This window comes from Calypte anna, chromosome 3 (genome assembly GCF_003957555.1).
Source record: "Calypte anna isolate BGI_N300 chromosome 3, bCalAnn1_v1.p, whole genome shotgun sequence".
In the NCBI taxonomy this organism is placed as follows: domain Eukaryota; kingdom Metazoa; phylum Chordata; class Aves; order Apodiformes; family Trochilidae; genus Calypte; species Calypte anna.
In genome coordinates this window covers 100,719,841-100,739,680 of record NC_044246.1, presented here as the reverse complement: position 1 = coordinate 100,739,680, position 19,840 = coordinate 100,719,841, and the positions used below count along the sequence as shown (strand labels likewise).

At 43.2% G+C, this 19,840-nt stretch overlaps 1 protein-coding gene across 2 annotated transcripts; it reads right to left on the bottom strand.

Moving 5' to 3' along the window:
• Nucleotides 1-29: 29 nt before the first annotated feature.
• ATP6V1C2 (ATPase H+ transporting V1 subunit C2) lies at nt 30-19,618 on the bottom strand. 2 transcript variants are annotated; one of them, XM_030446881.1, is made up of 13 exons: nt 19,466-19,618; nt 18,554-18,704; nt 16,991-17,058; nt 12,205-12,290; nt 7,488-7,582; nt 6,720-6,811; nt 4,403-4,501; nt 3,381-3,449; nt 2,710-2,802; nt 1,892-1,985; nt 1,487-1,584; nt 912-1,041; nt 30-268 (listed from the first exon to the last, which is right to left on the bottom strand). In XM_030446881.1, the coding sequence occupies exons 2-13, from the start codon at nt 18,683-18,685 to the stop codon at nt 179-181; spliced, it is 1,146 nt and encodes a 381-aa protein (XP_030302741.1). In that variant the 5' UTR covers nt 18,686-18,704; nt 19,466-19,618; the 3' UTR covers nt 30-178. The 2 variants fall into 2 exon arrangements, with proteins under 2 accessions (XP_030302741.1, XP_008493333.2); XM_008495111.2 differs by having other exon boundaries at nt 19,470-19,618.
• Between the last annotated feature and the right edge of the window lie 222 nt (nt 19,619-19,840).

The window sequence follows — 19,840 nt, the reverse complement described above, 5'->3', positions numbered from 1 at the left end:
TTTTGTAAAATTATAAAGTCACTGTAAAAATTACTGTAAGTGGTAGGAAGATCTTGCTTAATTATCCTGCTACAGCATCTGCTTTTAAATTTTATTTGCAGTAGCTAAAGATTGTTTTACTGTAACATCAGGGCCTTGAAAATTAATAAATGAAGCTTTAAGATTTTGGTTTTTTAACTCAGTCAAGAATACTGAGGTCAATCTTGAAGTAGACATAAGGATAGTATTCTTGATTACTCAGCTGTAAGCCAGGGATGTCCATGCCAGGCTGCAAAAGGAAATAGTATGATTTTAGTGCCAGTAGACAAGCTTGCAGGGTTCCCAGCTATGGTGGATTACTTTTGTGTTCCTCTTCCACAGGTGGAATGGAATTTTGTATTTCTTGTGCTTAAGATAGAGAATTCACCACTGAGAATCTGGTGTTTGCTTGGTGTTTTCAGGCTGCCCAATGTATGTAACATTGAGAATTCATGCTTGGCTGTTGGAAGTTTATGACCTTGTATGATTCTTGTGAGCTTCACCTGGAGAGCTACTAATTTCTGTCTTCTCCCTGAATGTACTGGGAATCTTATGTTTGCTGGTTTGGGGCTGTTTTAATATTTAGTGGTTTGTGCACTCAAGACATGGTGATGAAGAAAGCAAGAATCTGCTTGCTTGAGTCCTAGTTAGAGGAATTTAGTCAATGACAGACACCCTTTTACAGGGGACAGAGGTGTCACAGTCCTAGCATTTAGTTCTGAATTTTTTCTTGTATAGACCTGAATGTTTATATTGAAGAGTTAAACCTTTTTATCTAGAATGAGTGCTTCTGGCATTGCAAGGTGTGAGGAGCTGTCTGCTCCAGCCCCCTGGATGGTGAGAGTGGTGATGTGCCTAAGCTGAGCCAGCAGATGTAGTCATGTTCCAGATACCTCCATGGTACTTGCTGCTGCCACTTCATCCAGGTGTTTGAAGATTGTGTTCAGGACATCTCTCAGGCGTTTTACAGATTTCTTATTCGGCTGCAGTAGCATTGCTTGGAAATTCACTGGGAGGCCATACCTTGAAACACATCAACATACACAATCATCTCTTCCTGGGAAGGGGCACACCTTTCCACTCCTGCCCATCTGCCTGTTCAGTCTCCTGGCACTCGAGCTGATTCTGCACTTCCTGCACCATCTCAGTGGGGGTGTGCTGCCTCCTTACCTAAAAGCGCTTTCTTTTTTAAGCCAAAAGTCAACTAAATAGTGTATTTGTGTTTTCTGCTTCCCTGTTAGTGCCCACAAAGAAGCTGGTTTTGATCAACCAGGTTTTACGTCACTTTCTTTGTGACTTTCCTTTGTGACTTCTTTGTGACTGTCTTCTTTTTTATGTCACCTTTGTCGTGTGCATTGTCTAGTGTGAGCTTCTGGAGTGTGGTGTATAAGGGATGTTCTCTCCCAGGAAGAGAGGTGTATTGACAGCTCCAGGAACCTCTGCTGGCACTGTGTGTTTACCCACTTACCTCAGGACAGATTCAACAAAAACTCTCAAGGCTTTCACATGAATCCAAGCTACAAATGCTTCACTGAAGTTCACTTTCAGCCAGCGCAGTAATGGGCCCTGTGAGAAGAGAAACAACAGCACTGTGATCCCCTCACTGTGTGAAGCAGCTCCATGGCTGCCACTCCTGAAGCCATCATGGGCTGCTGAGGAAATTCTCAGGCATGCTGTTAGAGGCTCACAGTTTACCAGAAACTCAAGGTTGGGCAAATTGTGTTATCTATCCTGTGTCTCCCTGTGTCTGGGCTAAATGGAGCTCATAGGCATCTGTTGGAACCATAAAGCCATTTCTCAGAGAGAGGTGCTTAGGAAAATCGGTAGCAAAAGCTGTCAACATATGGGGCCATCAACTTGATGGGCTACTTACATATTGCTGTTTCTTATCAGATGCTAATTTTATCAGCTCTTCCTTTTCACATTTCAGTTCTTTCTCATCAAAATAAAATTCTCGAACCATGAACCTGCAAATGAATGACATTTGCTCACAGCCACAGTCCAAGCAATAAGCGTGCTGATCCTGATCATTTCTTTTACCTCTGAAGAAGCAGGTACAGGATGTTTCAAAGTTACCAGCTTTTTAACTGTTGAAGTCACCCTCAGAAAGCAAGCATGTTAATCTCATGACAGCAGGAAGGGTAACTGCAGGATATGTAGTTTGGTGCATAAACAGGGTTGCTGTGTCTGCTGCCACAGCTCCTTCCCACCCTCTCGTCACAGTGGCTTTAGGGCCAGCACCAGTCTAAACAGTAAAGAAGTCCTAAAAAGCAGTGATGAATTCAGCTGTACTGCACACAGAGCAATCCTCACCTTATCCTCATCATCTACCTGAAAGGAGGTTGGAGCCAGGTGGGGGTTGGTCTCTTTTGCCAGATGACTTTCAACAAGACAAGAGGGCATGGTCTTAAGTTGTGCCAGGGGAAGTTTAGGTTAGAAATTAGAAAGAATTTCTTTACGGAGAGAGTGATCAAGCATTGGAATGGGCTGCCCAGGGAAGTAGTGGATTCTCCGTCCCTGGAGATATTTAAAAAGAGACTGGATATGGCACTCAGTGCCATGGTCTAGCAACTACAACGGTGGTTCAAGGGTTGGACTCGATGATCTCTGAGGTCCCTTCCAACCCAGCCAATTCTATGATTCTATGATCTGTTTGCTAGCCTGGCCTTCTTAGCAATCAGTGCTGCTTACCTGTTCTCCCTGGCTTTAGCCTTGAAGTCATCCATCACTTTCCTAAATAGGGTCACAGTGAAGAGTCCTGCCTCTGCATCCTCAGTAATCATTCTGTGGGAGGGAAGTTCACTGCTGTGAATTGACATGGCAAATCTCTCATGTTTTCTTTACATTCTTCTTTTGCAGTTCTTTTTAATTTACGATACTGAACTTTTCAAGAACTGCTGTGACTGAAATAGGGAACAAAGACTTCACTAGCACCAGCCACACCAGTGTAAAACTCCCATGAGCTAAGTTCCTAAACCTATTGTAATACACACACATTCTGTCTGCCTGATTTCTCTGTTTCCTGGTTAACATTTCCCCATCTTCCATGCACTTGTGGTTTTGAGACAGGCAGTAGATTTCTTCCTCTGTGCCTTCTGCTTCTTCCATTTCACATAACAGCACTATCATCTCTTGTGCCCTTGACTGGACTTCGTGGTCTGCAAGAGCTGAGCAGTGTAATATGTCCCTTCAGTAAAGTAATTTCTGATTTCAACTGAGAATTATACTGGGCAAATCTATATATTAACATGGAACCCATGCATTAGGCAAATGATTCCTTCCAGACTACAGCAATTTGAGGGACTGAAGTATGCCAGGGATCTCTAAAACAAAACAGGACCTTAATTTGGGATTACACTTACTTGGTGGAGCGAGGCACTACCATATCGGAGAGGGATTCATAGGTCTTCTGCCACTGCATGTAGCTTGACCTTTGAGCAACACACAAAGCAAAACACAATAAATAAATAGTTTATACTAGAAAGCAAATGTCTTGATAAATATAGTTAATTAAGCTAATGGCTTGGAGAAAACTTGGAGCTCTTTGCACTGCATTATGTGATAAGATAATTAAGCCTCTCTTTGTCACCATCCAAGGAAATGTTTCCCTCAATGCTGCAGTCTTCAATCCTCTCCTTGGGTCATGGCATAAGGAAGGGCCCAGAGCAGGAAACTGACAGTGGGAAGAACATTGGTTTTGGCACATACTTTGAGGCTGCCATACAGTGTCCCACACTTCAGGACCCACAAGCTGCCCCTGACCCATGGTTTGGTGTGGTTCATCTGCTATGTGCAAGCCTAGAGTTGATCAGGTTCTACGCTGCAAACATGGCACATGCCAGCACTGGGACAAAGGGAATGGTAAGAGTTTGCAAAGTGAAAAGTCTGGTTACAGGGGAGATCTGAAAGAACGTGCAGATAATAAACTCAACAAGCTTACTTCATACAGCTTTTTGTAATGTGATTTTCACTGGCAGTCATCCTATGTGCAGGCACTTATCAGTACAGAGGCCAGCAGAGGCCTTTTGAGTTTAACCAGTCTTTCTCTGAAATGGTTCCAATAGGAACCTGTTTTTCTTTTTTTTTTTTTTTTAATTCCTACTGTTTCTGGTTTGACAACCCACTGTAACAGTTAAAAACCTACACCCCATTTATTTTTGCTCTGCTCCAAGTTCAGCACAGTCTTTGTCTCTATCTTTTGTGCCAGCACCACCCTTGGCAGAAACCATTCTTTTTCTCTTTGCTAACAGCTCATCTCATGTCCCAGACACCCAGACATGGTCCTCATAAGTTGCCCCAACCTGACCCAGTATGGCCTGGATCTGGCACTTAGACCTGAAACTGAATGCCACATTGAGCGTGCATGCACACACTATTGCCTTACTTTGGCACCACGACGAGCAGTGTGATAAGATACTCAGAATTCAGAACAAAGTCTTCTTTATGAACAATGTCGGCTAAGGTTCGAGTCATCAAATTCCCCCTACAGTGAAGAAGACAAAAATTAACATTAGCAGGAACCTAGCAGCACCACACTGGTGGTATTGTGCTGTGGGTATAGCTCCTAATAGTGTAGAAGGCAAAGAAGGAGGTGGCTAAAGGACTCATCTGTACTTCTGAAACGGCCATTTAGTTATTGCTAAAGTTATTACTGCAACTAAAAAGAACAAGGAAGAGACTAATACTATTGGCAGAATATTGGTGACTAGCACTAGGCTAGTTTACACCCTTTCTCTTCATGAAATTACACCATTCCGCTGCTATTGTTTCAACAGTAATGGTGTAAAAAAATTGCTTGTTTTTAAAGCTAGCACCTGAAGTTACCACCCCACTCCCAGTCATTGCTGCATCTTGTGGAAAGCATCTGCTTTCTCAGACTGCCAGCTGAGCTGCCTGTATGACCACACTTTAATCAGAGTGAAAAATGCCAGTGTGGACCTAAACCATCAGACACCCAGCATGGCCCGACTGATGTGGAAAAGCACAGAGACCCCTCCCACTGAAGGACAGTGGGAGCAGCAGTCTCATGTGAAGAGGAACCTGAAGGACAAGGTCTCTTCAGAGCATAAGCCCACTTGACCACATTAAGTCCCAGCAGTGCTGCATGAAGAGGCAGTGGATGGCCTGGGCTGGCTGGGCACAAGTGTCAGGTGTGAATGGGAAGAAAGCAGCCACCCTCCCTGCCACAGGGCAGGAGTGAAGAAGAACCAGTGGGTTCAGGTCTGAGGTTCACTGTGCCAGTTTATATTTTAATGTAGTGTCAATTAACATCTGAAATGTTTGTTCAGCCCAAGCTAGCTGGCACTGATAGACACCAGAGATACCAGTATTTAAAGGTGGATGTGACTGTGAGAGCAAGACAGGCTTGGACCACAAGGTCTCTGATCTTCTTATCACCTTGCTGGAGTCCCAGCACTGCTCACATTCCTTACACTGCATCTCTGCAGGTGCTTAAAGCTGATGTAGAAGCTCGAGAGATGCTGCAGGAATGGGCTGGGAAAATGACCAGTGCCAAGAAAAGGGAAATCTGAGCTAATGTCCTGTTGTCCCTCCCTTCCATGATTATCCACATACATGTGGCCTGAGACGTGTGAGTAACATTGTCTATGCTGAGCTGGAAGAACAGGTCATTGGTGTTGGCTTGGACACAGGAACTCATCAGAGAGAGGGGGAGATGAAAATGCCATATGGCTCTGCAGACCCTCAGGGGCACTGCTGTCCTCACGTCAAGCAGAGCTTCACGAGAAGCAGCACTTTCTTGACAAAGTCATTCTGAACCACCCCCTGGAATTGTTTATTTCTGTGGTTTCTGGTGCAGTTCAGGTGCCAGGCATGCTCATTTTAGCTCCAGATTCAGAACAGAATTCCAACAGCCCTGTGGTTTGGTTTGAGCCCCTGTATCTTCCTTGGGTAAGGGCTGGTTTCTAGGCCAGCCTGGCTGCAGTGCAGGAAGGTGAGGACCAGTGTTCTGTTCCCAGAGCAAGAGGCCCCAGCAGGAAAGACTGGCACATATGAGTGTGGGTGTTGGGTGAGGGCTTGCACGGCATTTTCTAAGTTGCTCTAAATTTACTCCTTACTGGAATTTACTATTGTCCCTAGTGGTAACCTGGAGAAAATCCAGATGTCAGCTCTGACATAGATAAGGACTGTAAGCAATTGCAGAGAGGAGAGAGAACATTTAGGAAGCCCTGAAAGATCATCACGTGGACTGACAGAATGAAACAAACTAAAATTAGAGTGGGATACGCTGGTGAGGCAGGCACAGCATGAAAAGAGAATAGATGCCTTTGCCTGGAATACTGTAAAGCTTACTTTCTGAACAGCATTTGCAGAGCTCCCATAGGAACACTTCTGTCTTGCAAAGGAATCCACTGGTTGACCCAGCTGATCTAATTTCTGACTCCCTGAAATCTCATCAGAACAATACAGTGCATTTGGTTTTGACTCCTTCCCAAGTCTGCCTGCTCATACTGCCAATAAAATCCCATTATGAACTGCAGTCTCCCCAAGCCAATTCTAAGATATTCTGATCACACCAGCTCCCCACCCACTAGTTTATGCTGGATCTGTAGATGCTCAGCATGACCCAAAGCCAGGAAGAATTGTTCACACCAGAACACACAGCAGTGGGTGTGAGTATGCACTGTCCTCAGCTCAGCCATGCAGTGTTCCAGACATGAACAGGCACATTATATACTTACGCAGTTTTTTTCTCCAGGTTTTCCAAATTTCCTTTAATACTGTTATATGCAGCTGCTCGGGTCTTTAGGTCTGCTTCTATTTGAGTCACTTGCTAAAACAAAGCAAAAATATTAAGTCAACTCAGTGCTTCAGATGTTACCTCACCCCCCTCCCACTACCTCTTGCACCTTAACAAAAGGACACACCTGTCAGCCCCTTGTAAAGCCACCTGATTCTGGCCCAGAGAGACCCCATGTCAGAATTCCCCTTTAGCAAAGCCTCCCCAAAAGGTAGGACTCAGTCAGCTGTTGGTGCCTCTGTTATAGCCATATCTAAGGAGAAAGCTCATAGTTTCATTTATTACCTATGTTGAACAACACATCATGCCTGCCTGAATGGACAGACTGTGTAAATAATTCACCCAGCTTGCAATGCATTTAATTTAACGTCTGGCCAACAAGAAAAGGAAAATACCATGGCAGTATATCAAAACAATAAAATGTTACAGTGAAGGTGATTAAAGTGCAGAAAGCACATCAGTGTACTCTAGTAAATCTGACAGAGAGCCATGTACTTACAGACTGGCTGACTTTAAATATATGTGTCGTTATTATTACAGTAGAAATGAAAATTATGCCTCAGTAGAGAAACTTTGTGTGTTTCTAAGCCTGTTCCTTTCCAAATCAAAGGCAAAGCTCTCGCTGACTGCCATGAGAGGAGGGACCTAAACCTGCCAAAAGACATGCTTCCCCATGCTGGCATCTTCTAAAATTTGGAGTACAATTTACCTTTGCTAACGCGTCTGATATGTTCTTCAGTGGCTGTTTTGTAGGATATTTGGCCATGTCCCACTCAAACCGTGTCAGGTAGCTAATTAGGTCAACTGCAAATGCAAAGAGATACATTAAAGCAGGCAGCTTACCAGATGGCAGGTCAAAGTTTGAGTAGTAGTTCCCAGCATAAATTTGTTCCAGAAAAACTTCTAGTCCCTGAGGCATAACTTTGATTAAGATCAGAGAAGGGAGATGAACCAGAGGCCCACCCCATAGAAATCTTCATAGAAACCTGACCAAGACCAAATCTGCACAGATTGTACACCCAGTCTAATCACCCTTCTAAACATCCCCAAACTTAGAAGCTGAACCAGAGACCTTTTCTAAATTACACCTAACAGTATAGTGCAAGTATTACTGTAGCATTAGCTGTATCAGCAGGACACAGCAATGTGCAGACATTCTTTACAGCAGAAACAGCATCACATAACCTCCATATTGATTATTGCAACATGCCTGAACTTAACATCAGAAAAATACTGGCCAAGGACAAGTAAGGTTGTAGAGAGTCTGAGCAAAGATGTTACTCTCTCAGTGATTCAGTCATATGCTCAATAGAAATCCAACCAGTTCAGGTGTGATGGAGAATTCCTCACGGGCTTTGCACATAGAACTCCCACCCCAGTGATGCCTGTGGCCCGGCCTCTGCCCTTTCCCTGAAGAGAACGACTTGGGAGTTCTAAATGACAAGAAGCTCAACACGAGCTGGCAGTGTGCTCATCCAACTGCATGGCCAGCAGACCAAGAGAAGTGATTCTCCCCCTCTGCTCTGCTTGTGTGAGACCCTTCCTCAAACACTGCATCCAGTTCTGCCATCCCCACCACAAGAAGACCATAGATCTGATGGGGTAAGTCCAGAGGAGGGCCACAAAGATGATCCAGGGGGGTGGAGCACCTCTGCTACAAGGAGAGGCTGAGGGAGCTGGGGTTGTTTAGCCTGAAGAACAGAAGACTCTGGGGGTACCTTTTAGCTGCCTTCCAATACCTGAAGGGAACCTACAGAAAGGCTGAACAGGGACTTTTCATAAGAGTGCCTAGCCATAAGACAAGGGGAAATGGTTTTAAACTGAAGGAGAATAAATTTAAACTGGATCTTAGGAAGAATTTCAGGGTAGTAAAATTCTGGAACTGGTTGCCCAGAGAAGCTGTGGATGCCCCTTCCCTGGAGTTGTTCAGGGCCAGGTTGGATGTTGCTGCCTTGACCAGAGAGTTAATTCAGTCTCAGAGTGAGGTTTGAGTATAATTTCTTGTGGACTGGTCTTCCAGGGTGTGGGAAAAGCTTAATGAACTGAAATGCATGAGAAGGAATGTGAAAAGTTGTGTAATTGCCATGCTACCCTCAGTAGGCTGAGGGTACTACTACCTATCTGGTGTGATACAGAATACCCTTGGCAGCAAAGTGCTCTCCTTTCCATGGGCTTCTCTCACCCCATAACAGAGTCAGTTTACCCTATTAGATTTCCCAAGCATGGAAAGTCTTATGTTAGGAGGAAACAGGCTTCTTAACAAAGGACAAACTGCCTCAGAGGCAGAGAGCACTGGCATGACAGTGTACTCCCTGTCTTTCTAAAACCACAGCTGTGTAAACCTCCCTGATATCCAATGTATGACAGGAGTCACGAGGCAAAGATTCAACCCTTCCTGCTAAGGTCTGATCAGGAATCAGCAAATTCTGCTGCACAAGGAGGGTGTGGGAATGGGGCACAACTGAGCTATCACACAGCTCCTGCATGAGCAGTTCTAGGGCAGTGCTTGCTCATGGTCTCTGGGAGTGAAGGCAGGGAGTTAAAAATAAACAATCAAATTCATGGTGCCCTTTCAGTACATGCAACACAAGGATTTTATCCTGCTGCCTCTCTTCCAAGCTTTCTTGCTTAGTATTTGCTAAATTCAACGGGAATGAGATCTGCAAAGAGAATGGTATTACTGAGCTGTGTGAAGAAACAGTGTGTTCACTGGCTCTTTAAAAACAGGGACTCATTTATAACTGAGGAGATAGGAAAGTTCCCTGAAGACCTACACCTGCCTTTTCTATCCTGGCATTCCTTGAATCTCAGCAGAATTCAAATGTTAGGCAGTTAAGCACAGCAGGAACTCTCAGCCCACTTCCCAGGCTCACTCCTGAGCAATTCCTGCTGCTGCTGCAGTTCAGGCAGGCAGCCTGATCTTGGGAATGGCACAAACCACTGGTGAACACACCAGCAGAACTTAACTTAAAATGCCAAGCAGTCTAAGCATCCTGATTCTCCTGGAATGCCACTTCTTATTTATGGAATCTATCAAGTCACTTCTAAAAGACTGCACATAGCTGCCTATCCAGGAGAGATGCTTCTTCCTACCCCAATGTACTCACAGCTGCCCAGGAACCTCACAGCCTGAATCTCTAATAACTCTCATTTAGTCTCCCAGCTCTAAGAAGTAATGTTAAATACTTGCCCTCCAGAACACTTATATCCTCAAAATTTTAATGCTCCCCATTTTGCCTTGGCTTGAGCTCATGAAAAATAATGGAGTTCATCCACCACTTAAGAAATTTTAAAATTGATTTGGGTTTAACATGACTATAAATGGAAGAGAATTTGGTCTGAATCTTTGAAGAAAAGCTTTAATTACATTTCACATTTTTTATTCTGTCATAATCAAAAAAGCCTTTCCTGCTGTTGTAATATACTAGAATTCTCCTTATTACAAAAACACATTTCCCTTGTGTAAGACATCTCCATGTGTCTGCTTCTGGCTTTTGCCCACTGGAAACTAGTGTGTGTGTTCAATTCACTAAAAGTGCTGTAGTTTCTAGTACTTTGCATTTTTCTTCACACAAATCTAACCAAACACTTGTTAGACACTCAGCCACCATATTCATCCATTCCTGGTTCAAACTGCTGTCAGCAATATATACAACTGAGATAAAATTAGAAAGCTTGTATTCTAAAACCAAAATTTGAGTTGGGATGGTTTAAAGAGCCTGAAACAGGACTATGCAGCAAGATGTTGTGTCTTATAATTCTGTTTCATATAATTTCTTATAATTTCTGTAATTTCATGGCATCGAGGAAGCCTTCAACTTTAGGGTCCTTTTGCTAACCAGAAAGGGGAGGAGGAAGAATTTGTGCAGTGAAGTTGGTGCTGCTTATGAAGAATAACTTACTGGGGGAATCCTCATATACTAAAGCTGCCTCAGTTTTTTAAGATGCGGGCAATAATCTTGGACAGGTTAATGTCTTAGTTTAATATTTGTTTGGATGACCAAATCCAGACAGAGGACAAAAATCAGTAACACAAAGAAGTAATCTCCACATCTTTCTATTACAACACATGCAGAGCTGACAGGAAATTAAAATGGCACAACAGAGGAAACAAAGGAAATAAGTTAAACCTGTTGTTTCTCAAGTCATAGGGATATCGTGATCAAGCTATGAGGTTGTTACTTGAGAAATCCATCGTAACCTGATCACTGTATCTCTACAACCAGAACAAGACTTGCCTCTAGCACTAACACACAAAAATGCATGCTTGTGACAACACTGCAATCACCAATCCTCAACATACTTTTTAGACATTTCATTTTATCCTTTAGCCCTGAAACATAATAAGTGGGATTAATGTACTTGTCAAGTGGTTGCTCTCATAAAAAATCAGTCCTATTTCATGCAAGAATGACATTTCCAAAATAACTTCCTCCCCATCCTTCACACATACAGATCTGAAGGACAACACTGCAAAGAGTCAAAGGCTGATGGGAGTGTGCACTTTTAATTTATATGACTGTTAATTTATATGACTCTTAATAGTGTCAGTCTACAAGCCTGTAGCACATCCAACTTTGCTCTACTTTTCCAGGATAGGGAACATCAGGGAGAAATTTGCTCTGAAACACACTTAGGGTCTAACAAAACACACAGAAATCTAGGAACCATTAGTTCCTAAATTTAATTTTGTCCTTTACATAGACTCCCTTTAGGGCCTTAAGTATCATATTGGAAAATAAAGGGAGGAAATAAGTTCATGGAGATTATAAAACCACCATATTGAATACTTGGAGATGCTGCAGAGGCCTCCCAGGGAGCTCTGGCATGTCAGAACTGCCCCTGCCATCACTGTCTCTCTTCTCTCCTACACTGGAGTGCATCTCCTAACAGGAGTAGCATTGCATGTCCTGGCAGCTCCTGACACAACTTCCAGCCCTGACTCCGTGTTTTGGACCTGTTGCCTCACACATCCACTTGTGAAGTCAGAAACCCACAGTTAACAAGACGATCAATCACAGCACTGTAGGAAGGAAGGCAAATCACTAACAGATCACTGAGAGATGTCATGCAGCCACACAGAATGAGATTTAGCTGCCTGTGAGAGATCAAGACCATACAGGGCACACAAAGCTGCTAGGTCTATTTAGGAGTGATGAAGGATGTCCCCTGCTTTCCTCTTCATTCCTCAGCTCTGGTGTTAGAGACCAGTTCAGTAACAGGTGCTGAACACTGTCCTGGAAACAAAGTGGATGCTGAATAAAGCACCTGCTAACTGTGAGAAAAATGGGAGCCTGCCAAATGTGTTCTTAAAAAAGGTTGCTGATGGTTGGACTTTCTAATGTGTCTCAATTCTACATGTTTGTATTCTGAAGCAAATACATGCAGCAACAATGCATTAAAATATCCACATTCATAGCACCTACCTCCACAGGCCAGTAGATTTTCCTGGACTTTATCTTTTGAGTCCTCCATAACTTCTCCTATGCACTGGGCTATTTTCTTTATTACGCTTAGGTGCAACAAGATAAGCTTTGTTAGTGAAGACACAAAATTAATATAAAACAGTTTCTACAATGGTCTGATAAACACGGAGATACCCAAACAAAACACTTCTTAAGCAAGGCAGGTTAATTTGCAATTCAAATGTTGATAAGCAATCTATGGCCTATTACAGAACTAAATACCTCATTTCTAAACATACTGATCTCCACAAATACATAGGTAATATCCCCAGAGCTCTAGACTAGCAAAAGATCAAGATTCAGTCTTCTGTGTGCTTGCGACACTCATAGCAGAAACCAGATGGCAAGAAACCCGTGTTTAAAACTCTAAAGGTAATGGAGGAACAAGAGCTACATACAGACTAACACTGGCTTAAAATCTCTTCCATGGAATGCTAAATAAACCCTTAGGTCTTGCTCAGGTAAGGTTCTTACAACATACTCAGGGGAAAACAACAATGTTCTCTTGGTTGTCAGGGAGAATTTCCTTCTTATTCCTCTTCCTTATGGATGCACAAAACACTCCTCTAACGTGTGGGAGAACTAGATCCCAAACCTCCTTCTGCCTGATTCAGAGCAATGAACTGAGCAGAGCCTCTCCTGAAGAGTATTATCTCCCCACAGTTACTTACTTTTTACTTATTCTAAAAAACAGGTTCAAATCCCTCTAGCAGAAGATCCCCCTGGCCCTATTCTAAGTACCTACTTCTTACAGACCAAGAGTTTTTCTGGTTGTTCTAGCATCCCTCTGTACTAAGTATTCACAGAACCTGGCCTTCAGTCCCCTAACTGTTCCAGGCGGACTACACCTTGTAAAAAAATGCAACAGCTAAAAAGCAATTGCCTGATCATGAAACTGGCAGAGACATGAAGTGGAGCATAGTTGACAGGCTTCTTCTCCCTTTCCCTCCTTACAGAGGGGAGACTGCTACATCTGCATATGAGCTGGAGACTGAAAGGGCCACCTCTACTGTTTGGATAAAGTGTCTTGTGTCATCCTGTTGTCTTCCAGAGTTCAAGAAGGACCTCAGGCAGGTACTATAAGAGCATCAGAGAGAAGGATTTTCTTTGATATGCTACAAAACAGATATACAGGCCAATTAAAAGCAGTATTTCATAGAAGTAAACATTCCCTCTATCTCCATTCCTGTGAAGAAACTCAGGTTTGGAAAGGTTTTACAGTCATGTGAGGGAGAGAAAAAAATTGAGATTGCCAGCGCTGCTATTAATGGTATATGCAGAATTCATGCTCATGGAGTACCTCAACCTTGAGTAGAAAAGACCTTGTTGAAGTTTGTCAATATATAATGAGGGCTTATAAGAAAGATGGAGAGAAACCTTTCACCAGCGCCTGTACTGACAGAACAACAGGGGCAACTGTCTTAAATTGAAAGAAGGTAGATTTAGATTGGACATAAAGAAGAAATTCTTAATGTTGAGGATGGTGGGACAGTGGAATAGGTTGCCCAGAGAGTTGGTAGATGCCCTGTCTCTGAAAACAATAAAGGCCAGGTTGGATGAGGCTTTCAGAAACCTGGTCCAGTGGAAGGTGTGCCTGCCCACGGCAGGGGGTCTGGACTAGTTGGTCTTTAAAGGCCCTATTCAACCCAAACCATTCTTCTCTGACCCTGGACAGATGCAGTTCAGAGCACCTGTAGGAGAAATCTACACTATATGTGTTCACAACCCTCCTAGGGATGTGCAGTTTTCCATCATCTGGCTGCAGCCATTTAGGAACCTGATGCCAGCTGAACATTTCTGGAGAAAGCCAGTAACAGGAAAGTGTATAAACTAGTAGCTTCTCCAAGGGGCCTGAGCTGCCTTTGTTACAGTTGAGTGCAGCTGGGAATTAACCTGGCAGCTGGGAGAGAGTGAGCTCTGCTCCCTCTCCAAAGGTATAGATGATGGGACAGGTAGGTATTTTCAACACTCCCAGCTGCTCAGGTGAGACTTGACTCCCTTCAAGCCCACACCTCCCAAGGTCTGGCAGGCAGGATGTGTGCAGTGGGGCAGAGCAATGTTCTCTAGTCCTGGCTTTGTCTCCATGCCTTGCATCCTGTGAAATGCAGACAGGATTCTCTCATCCAATACATTCCCCATGCAGACAGAGCATGCACTACTGGTGTCCTAGGCAAGCAGAATCAGATAAATTAAACACCCAAACATCCAACAGCAAGCAGATTTTACATCCAACCCTTAAACTTCTGCCTCTAGATGAGATTAATCCCACCCTGAACAAATATCATGCCCAAATGATGCATTATGAGGGTGTTTCAACTAAATTTCTTTGAGAAGTAGTAATAAGAACCTGTTAAGTGAATAATTCCATTTACTATATTATTATTGCTTGGAAGACTTATATTTTGTTTCTGAAAATTCTGTGATGTCATTACTTTAAAAACAAACCAAACCATCCAACCAAACAAAAAACTCAAACAAACAAACAAACAAAAAAGCCAAAACAAAACAAAAACCTGCAACACTTTAAATAATACTATGTAATATGACATCATAAAGAGTGCTACCAGATAGGCCTCCAAAATACTGCAGGGAAGAGAAGCCCTGCAACGTGAGACCACTGCAGAATACTCTGCCAGCCAGCTGAGGACTTGGGAGAGCCCCCCTGTAAAAGTGTGAGGGGATCATCAGCTTGAGAGAGCTCCATGCTACCACAGGGTGACATGGAAAAACACTCCACCTCCCTGTGTAAATAAATAATAAAAGTATGTGGAAACAATAGATCCTGCAAACTCTTGCCCTCTCTCTGCTGTCCTGGCAGGAGGCAGCGCTGACAGGTTTGTGCTGCCTGGCTTTACTGGCACTTGTGTTTATCTAGCAACACTTCAGCAGGCAGCTGTTTCAGAGGAGCAGGAACTAAATGACCAGGTCATTGGAACAGCCTTGTAACCCTCTGATGCCATTTGCTTACACAAAGTGTGAGTGCTTGGCATTTTAACCCCTGAATCACAACTTAGACATAAAACCCTAAACATTTATGTAATGAAAAGGTGTTTTGTATATCCTGGTGGGACTTGATCTGTGTTGATTATTTTCAGCTATTACTCTAATGCACTTTTCTTCTTTTTTAACAGATTTTTCATACATTTATCTTATTTCTAAATCCTTCTTGACAACCAACTTGCTAGGCCAACAAGACAAGTGGAAAGAGTCCTGGACTCAGCAGGTTACAGTAGAAAGGCCTCACTGACCTCTTTGCTCAGTGCCAAGAGTCATTACTGGCATCAAAGGGATAATTAGTGGAGTAAAGTGGCATTCAGCCTGAACAAGGAGCTGTACCATGTTGTCAAGACAAAGGTAACAGAAAGGACAGGGAGCCTAGGAAGTTTGTACTGGCATTTCACTTAAAACTATCCTACACGACTTCACGTGGATCCTACAGATGGCTGTTCAGAAATGCTAATTCTTCACAAAGCTGGAAACTAGTGAAGGTCTTCTGAATATCAGGTCTGACTGATTTTTTGACAGCCATCAAAACTGAATTGCACAGCTGCTTGGCCACCTGCTGCCTTCAGCAGAGGCATCTTCATTAGAACAGAGAGCAGGTACTGGCTACTGGCACTGTCTCTCCCAAATTTGCTCATTACTGCTTCATTAAGCATGAAAACTCAATAATCAGAGGTCTGAACGTGCTTACAAAGAATTTGGAGCAGTTTTCCCCACCAGATGGAGAGGGTCATAATGGACAAGGTTTTCTTGATGAATTAATTATTACATTGCTCTTTCTTGCTAAAAATCCTGAAAAAGTAATTCTAATATCAACATTGTATGTTCCCCAGAGTGATCAAACGTAACCATCCCAATACAGACCTGTTGTAATGCTAGTAAAGTGAAAAAAAATATCCTAAGGAGAAAGGTATTCTAGCAGACTTACTTTTATCCAGACTACCTAGCATGGATGTAAACAGCTTATATCAGTGTTCCTGTATGCTTTTGCAACCACCAGACAAAATGTATGAAAGTATCATGCACATTTAAACAAGCAAATACTTTTCGGTCATTGCCTCGACAACAAAGTCTACTTTGTGCCATGAATTATCTTACAGCCTGGCATTTTTTTCAGTTTGCTGTATTATATTATTCTTTGTACATCCAGGCCAGTTTGACCTAAAAGGCAAACTGAGAAATGATCAGCAAGAAGATCATGTGAGTTTTATCGTAAGTAGATTTGATACTAGTCAATATTCTGATTTTCAAGGATTTTAAAAGTCTGAGAGGGAGAGCTCCAGATTTCACTCAGAAGAACTTATTCCTTAGAACTCCTATATCTGGCTGGAAAGGGATAGAAGGCTCAATAAAAGAATTCTTAGAAAATAATAAGGGAGAGCTCCATATTCTCCAAATGTTTTACAAATTTAGGTTTCTGAATGGAGCAGGACGATATTCTTTAAAAAAAATAATCTTTTTTAGAAGTTCCCTTTGAGAAATAGTTTTTCTAGCACTGGCACTCTAACAGATTGCTCTGCAGAAAAAAGTACCACTGACTTAATTAATCCAAATTTAAAGGAATGGTACTTTCTTTGCATTGACTCCATGACAATCAACACAAGGGTTAAAGAAAACCTATCCACTTCAGTCCAGTTGTAGTCCAGACTGAACTGATTCAGACTGAGGTGAACACAAGGACATTTCATCCCATAAAAACAATGTCTGTGTCTCATTTGTAGGTAGTAAATAAGATCTATTTTACCTTTCAGCAAAGCTATCAAGTTTTCCCAACTCATCTGATTGACCAACGAGTGCATCCAGTGTCCCCACCTGTGCAAAAGAGAAGAAGTAGGTGAAAGATGCACAAGTCTGTCTAAAACTTCTGTTGGCAGAATCTTATTTACTTAGTGGAAAAGAAGAGCAATTCCTTTATCCAAGAGCTAGATCTTTTTCCAATAAAGGAAAAAATGTATTTGTAGTCTCATGATTACCCATCAGCGTCTTCCTCCCTGTTTTCATTCCCATATCATCAAGGACCACAGACTGGTCTTTTACAGGATAAAATAGTGGCTAGAAATGCACACAATATACATACAAAAAATCTGATGTATTGAGAGAAGCAAGGGAAGCAGCACTTACTCAAAAGGGGGTCTCTGTTTGCATTCTTTCTTAGTACCAATGACAAAGCCTCTCACTGAGCCATTTCCTCAACACCAACATCTGCTTTCTGCATGACTGTCACAGTCATAGTCTTATGTTTATGGAATTGCAATATATTGCCAAGCCTTTTCTGGTAATGTTGACAGCTTGGCATTATGGTGGGTCAAGATGAAGGGGAAGAAACAATTTTTTCATGGAAGAATTAGCAGAATATGGACTGGTTACATCTTCAGGCACTTCAAATGCTTTATTTCCTTTGACATTAATGGACTTGCACCAACAACAGCTGAGTAAGGCCCATACATTGTAAAATTCAGAAATCTAAGGTACATATGCAAAAAGCAGTATTTTTTAGTCTAAAACATTTGTGTGAAAATTTAGTAGGTTATTCTTTGAGAACAGGCCATGATCCCCTTTTGCTTGAATACTTATGCAATTGTGATAGCTCAAGCTACAGCTGTTAACAGTCTTTTTTGGATTATAGCAGACCCTGGATGCACAAAGTGTAGATTTTTTAAGTGATGGGTGATGACAACTCCCCAAGGAACCAAGTTCCACATCTATGGTAATTCCGCTGACTTTAATGCAGCATATTTGTATTTTACATAGCCACAAGCAAAATAAAAATAAGGTGCAAATCTTATAAAATAAGGATGAAACAATGCAAAGATATTTTTTTTAAATCATTGATTAATACTCTTCCTATTCATAAGGTCATAGGAGGCTGGGTAATGTAGCTGAATCCACACATACATCCATTTCCCAAGGGGTAATGTGCACCTATAGCACTGTTCTCTTTATCAGCAGTCTTACTGGCACAGTTCAAGATACTTAACTATTCTTGTTGCATTAACAAGCAAATATATACAATACTGCAAGACTTTCATGACCAGGTGCAAATGGTACATCAAATGCAATTATTTAGTTATTTAACTCATCATCTTCACTCCTTATACATATATGCTTGCAGTGTGAAAGTCAGCTTCAAACACAATGACTTCTTTGGTTCCTTATCAATTTTCAGTTTACTGAACACAATGCATTCCCTGACTGCAATTTTCTTTCACTCTCTGTGTATTATCCCAGAAGATAAATCCCACATTTATCCCAAAAGTCTTGGCTAATGCTGCTGTATCACCCATACCCAAACCCTCTCCTTGTTTACCTTTAAGTCTGGAATATGGAATTTGCTGTTGCTGGACAGGTTGGATTTAGATGTCACCGTGTTCATTCTCTCCCATGCCTGCAGATTTGTTTTATCTCCAGGGGCAGAAATGAGCCAGAACTCCGACATCATCTAAGATTTCCCTTCACTCCTGGTCACAGTAGAAACACAAAGCAGGTAAGTGGCTGAAATATCACCACACAAAATGGGATTTTCCAGAAGAACAGGAAATGTTAGAAGAGGTTGATGATTTTTTTTTTTTTTTTTTTTTTTCAGAAACACAAGGACAGTGAGTCAGCCCTGTGTCTCGGGCTGAAATGGAACATGACCTTCTCCAGAATGTCAGGGAAAAAGTGTGGCAGTTCTTCCTCTTTCAGGGTTGTTCTATCCAGTTTCTTAATGAAGAGCTGAAGCTGCCTCCTCCCCTTTTCCCCTCCCAGCATGTTCCATTCCCCTTGCACTGGAACTCCAGTCTCCTGTGGAGTCTGGGAACTTCAGTAAACCAGCAAAGCGTAATTAAGGATTTCTGTTTGATAAACATCACCTCAAGTTTTCGGGCACTTGTAGGTAAAAGTGAAAGCAAGATGTAAAAAGACCTCTGCTGAACACACAGGCTGCAAAAGGTGCCACTGGTAAGATGAAATATTGTTTTCCCGTGTCTTCCTTCCCAGGGGGATAGGAAGAAGCCGAAGGAAGGCAAGTCACGGTGCACAGAGCCGGTATCAGCAGAACAACGAAGATGGGACAGTCGCGAGAATCCACGGAGGAGAACCGCACCGCAGTAACCCGAACCGCTGAGTAGGACAGCGAGGAGCAGAAACCGCACAGAGATCTCCTGAAGAGATCACAGAGATCTCTTCCCGGAGCTTCCCAGTAGCAGGGGACAGGGAAGATCTGACACTTGGCTCCCACCAACCCTCCGAGGCGTCTTCGGCTGCCCGCCCGCTGCCCAGGTCCGGCCCTTCCTGCGCCGTCCCCGGAGGTGCTCCGGGGAGGAGGTGGGGGGCTGCTCCTCGCTAAGCGCCGGGATGCGCAGCCCGGGGGTGCGGGGGGTGATGCTGCCGGCGGGGGTCCCTGCCCGCGGTGCCTTACCCCCGAGCTGCCCGCCTCCCCGCTGCTGCCCGCCTGCCCGCTGCGGTGCTCGGGGCCGGAACGGGCAGGGCCAGGGCGGAGCGGGGCAGGGCCGGGGCAGCTCCCGGACCCGCCCGAAGGGATGCGAGGGGGATGGAGGGTCCTTCCCGGGGCAGGGAAAAAGAGACAAACCGTTAATAAGCCGGTAACGGCTCC

Coding starts and splice junctions, on each gene's coding strand:
- ATP6V1C2 (XM_030446881.1), bottom strand. CDS start 18,685: ATGATGTCGGAGTTCTGGCTCATTTCTGCCCCTGGAGATAAAACAAAT. Junction 4,502..6,719: donor AACCTGGAGAAAAAAACTGC/GTAAGTATATAA, acceptor TCTTCACTGTAG/GGGGAATTTGATGACTCGAA. Junction 269..911: donor CAGCAGCAAGTACCATGGAG/GTATCTGGAACA, acceptor TTCCTTTTGCAG/CCTGGCATGGACATCCCTGG.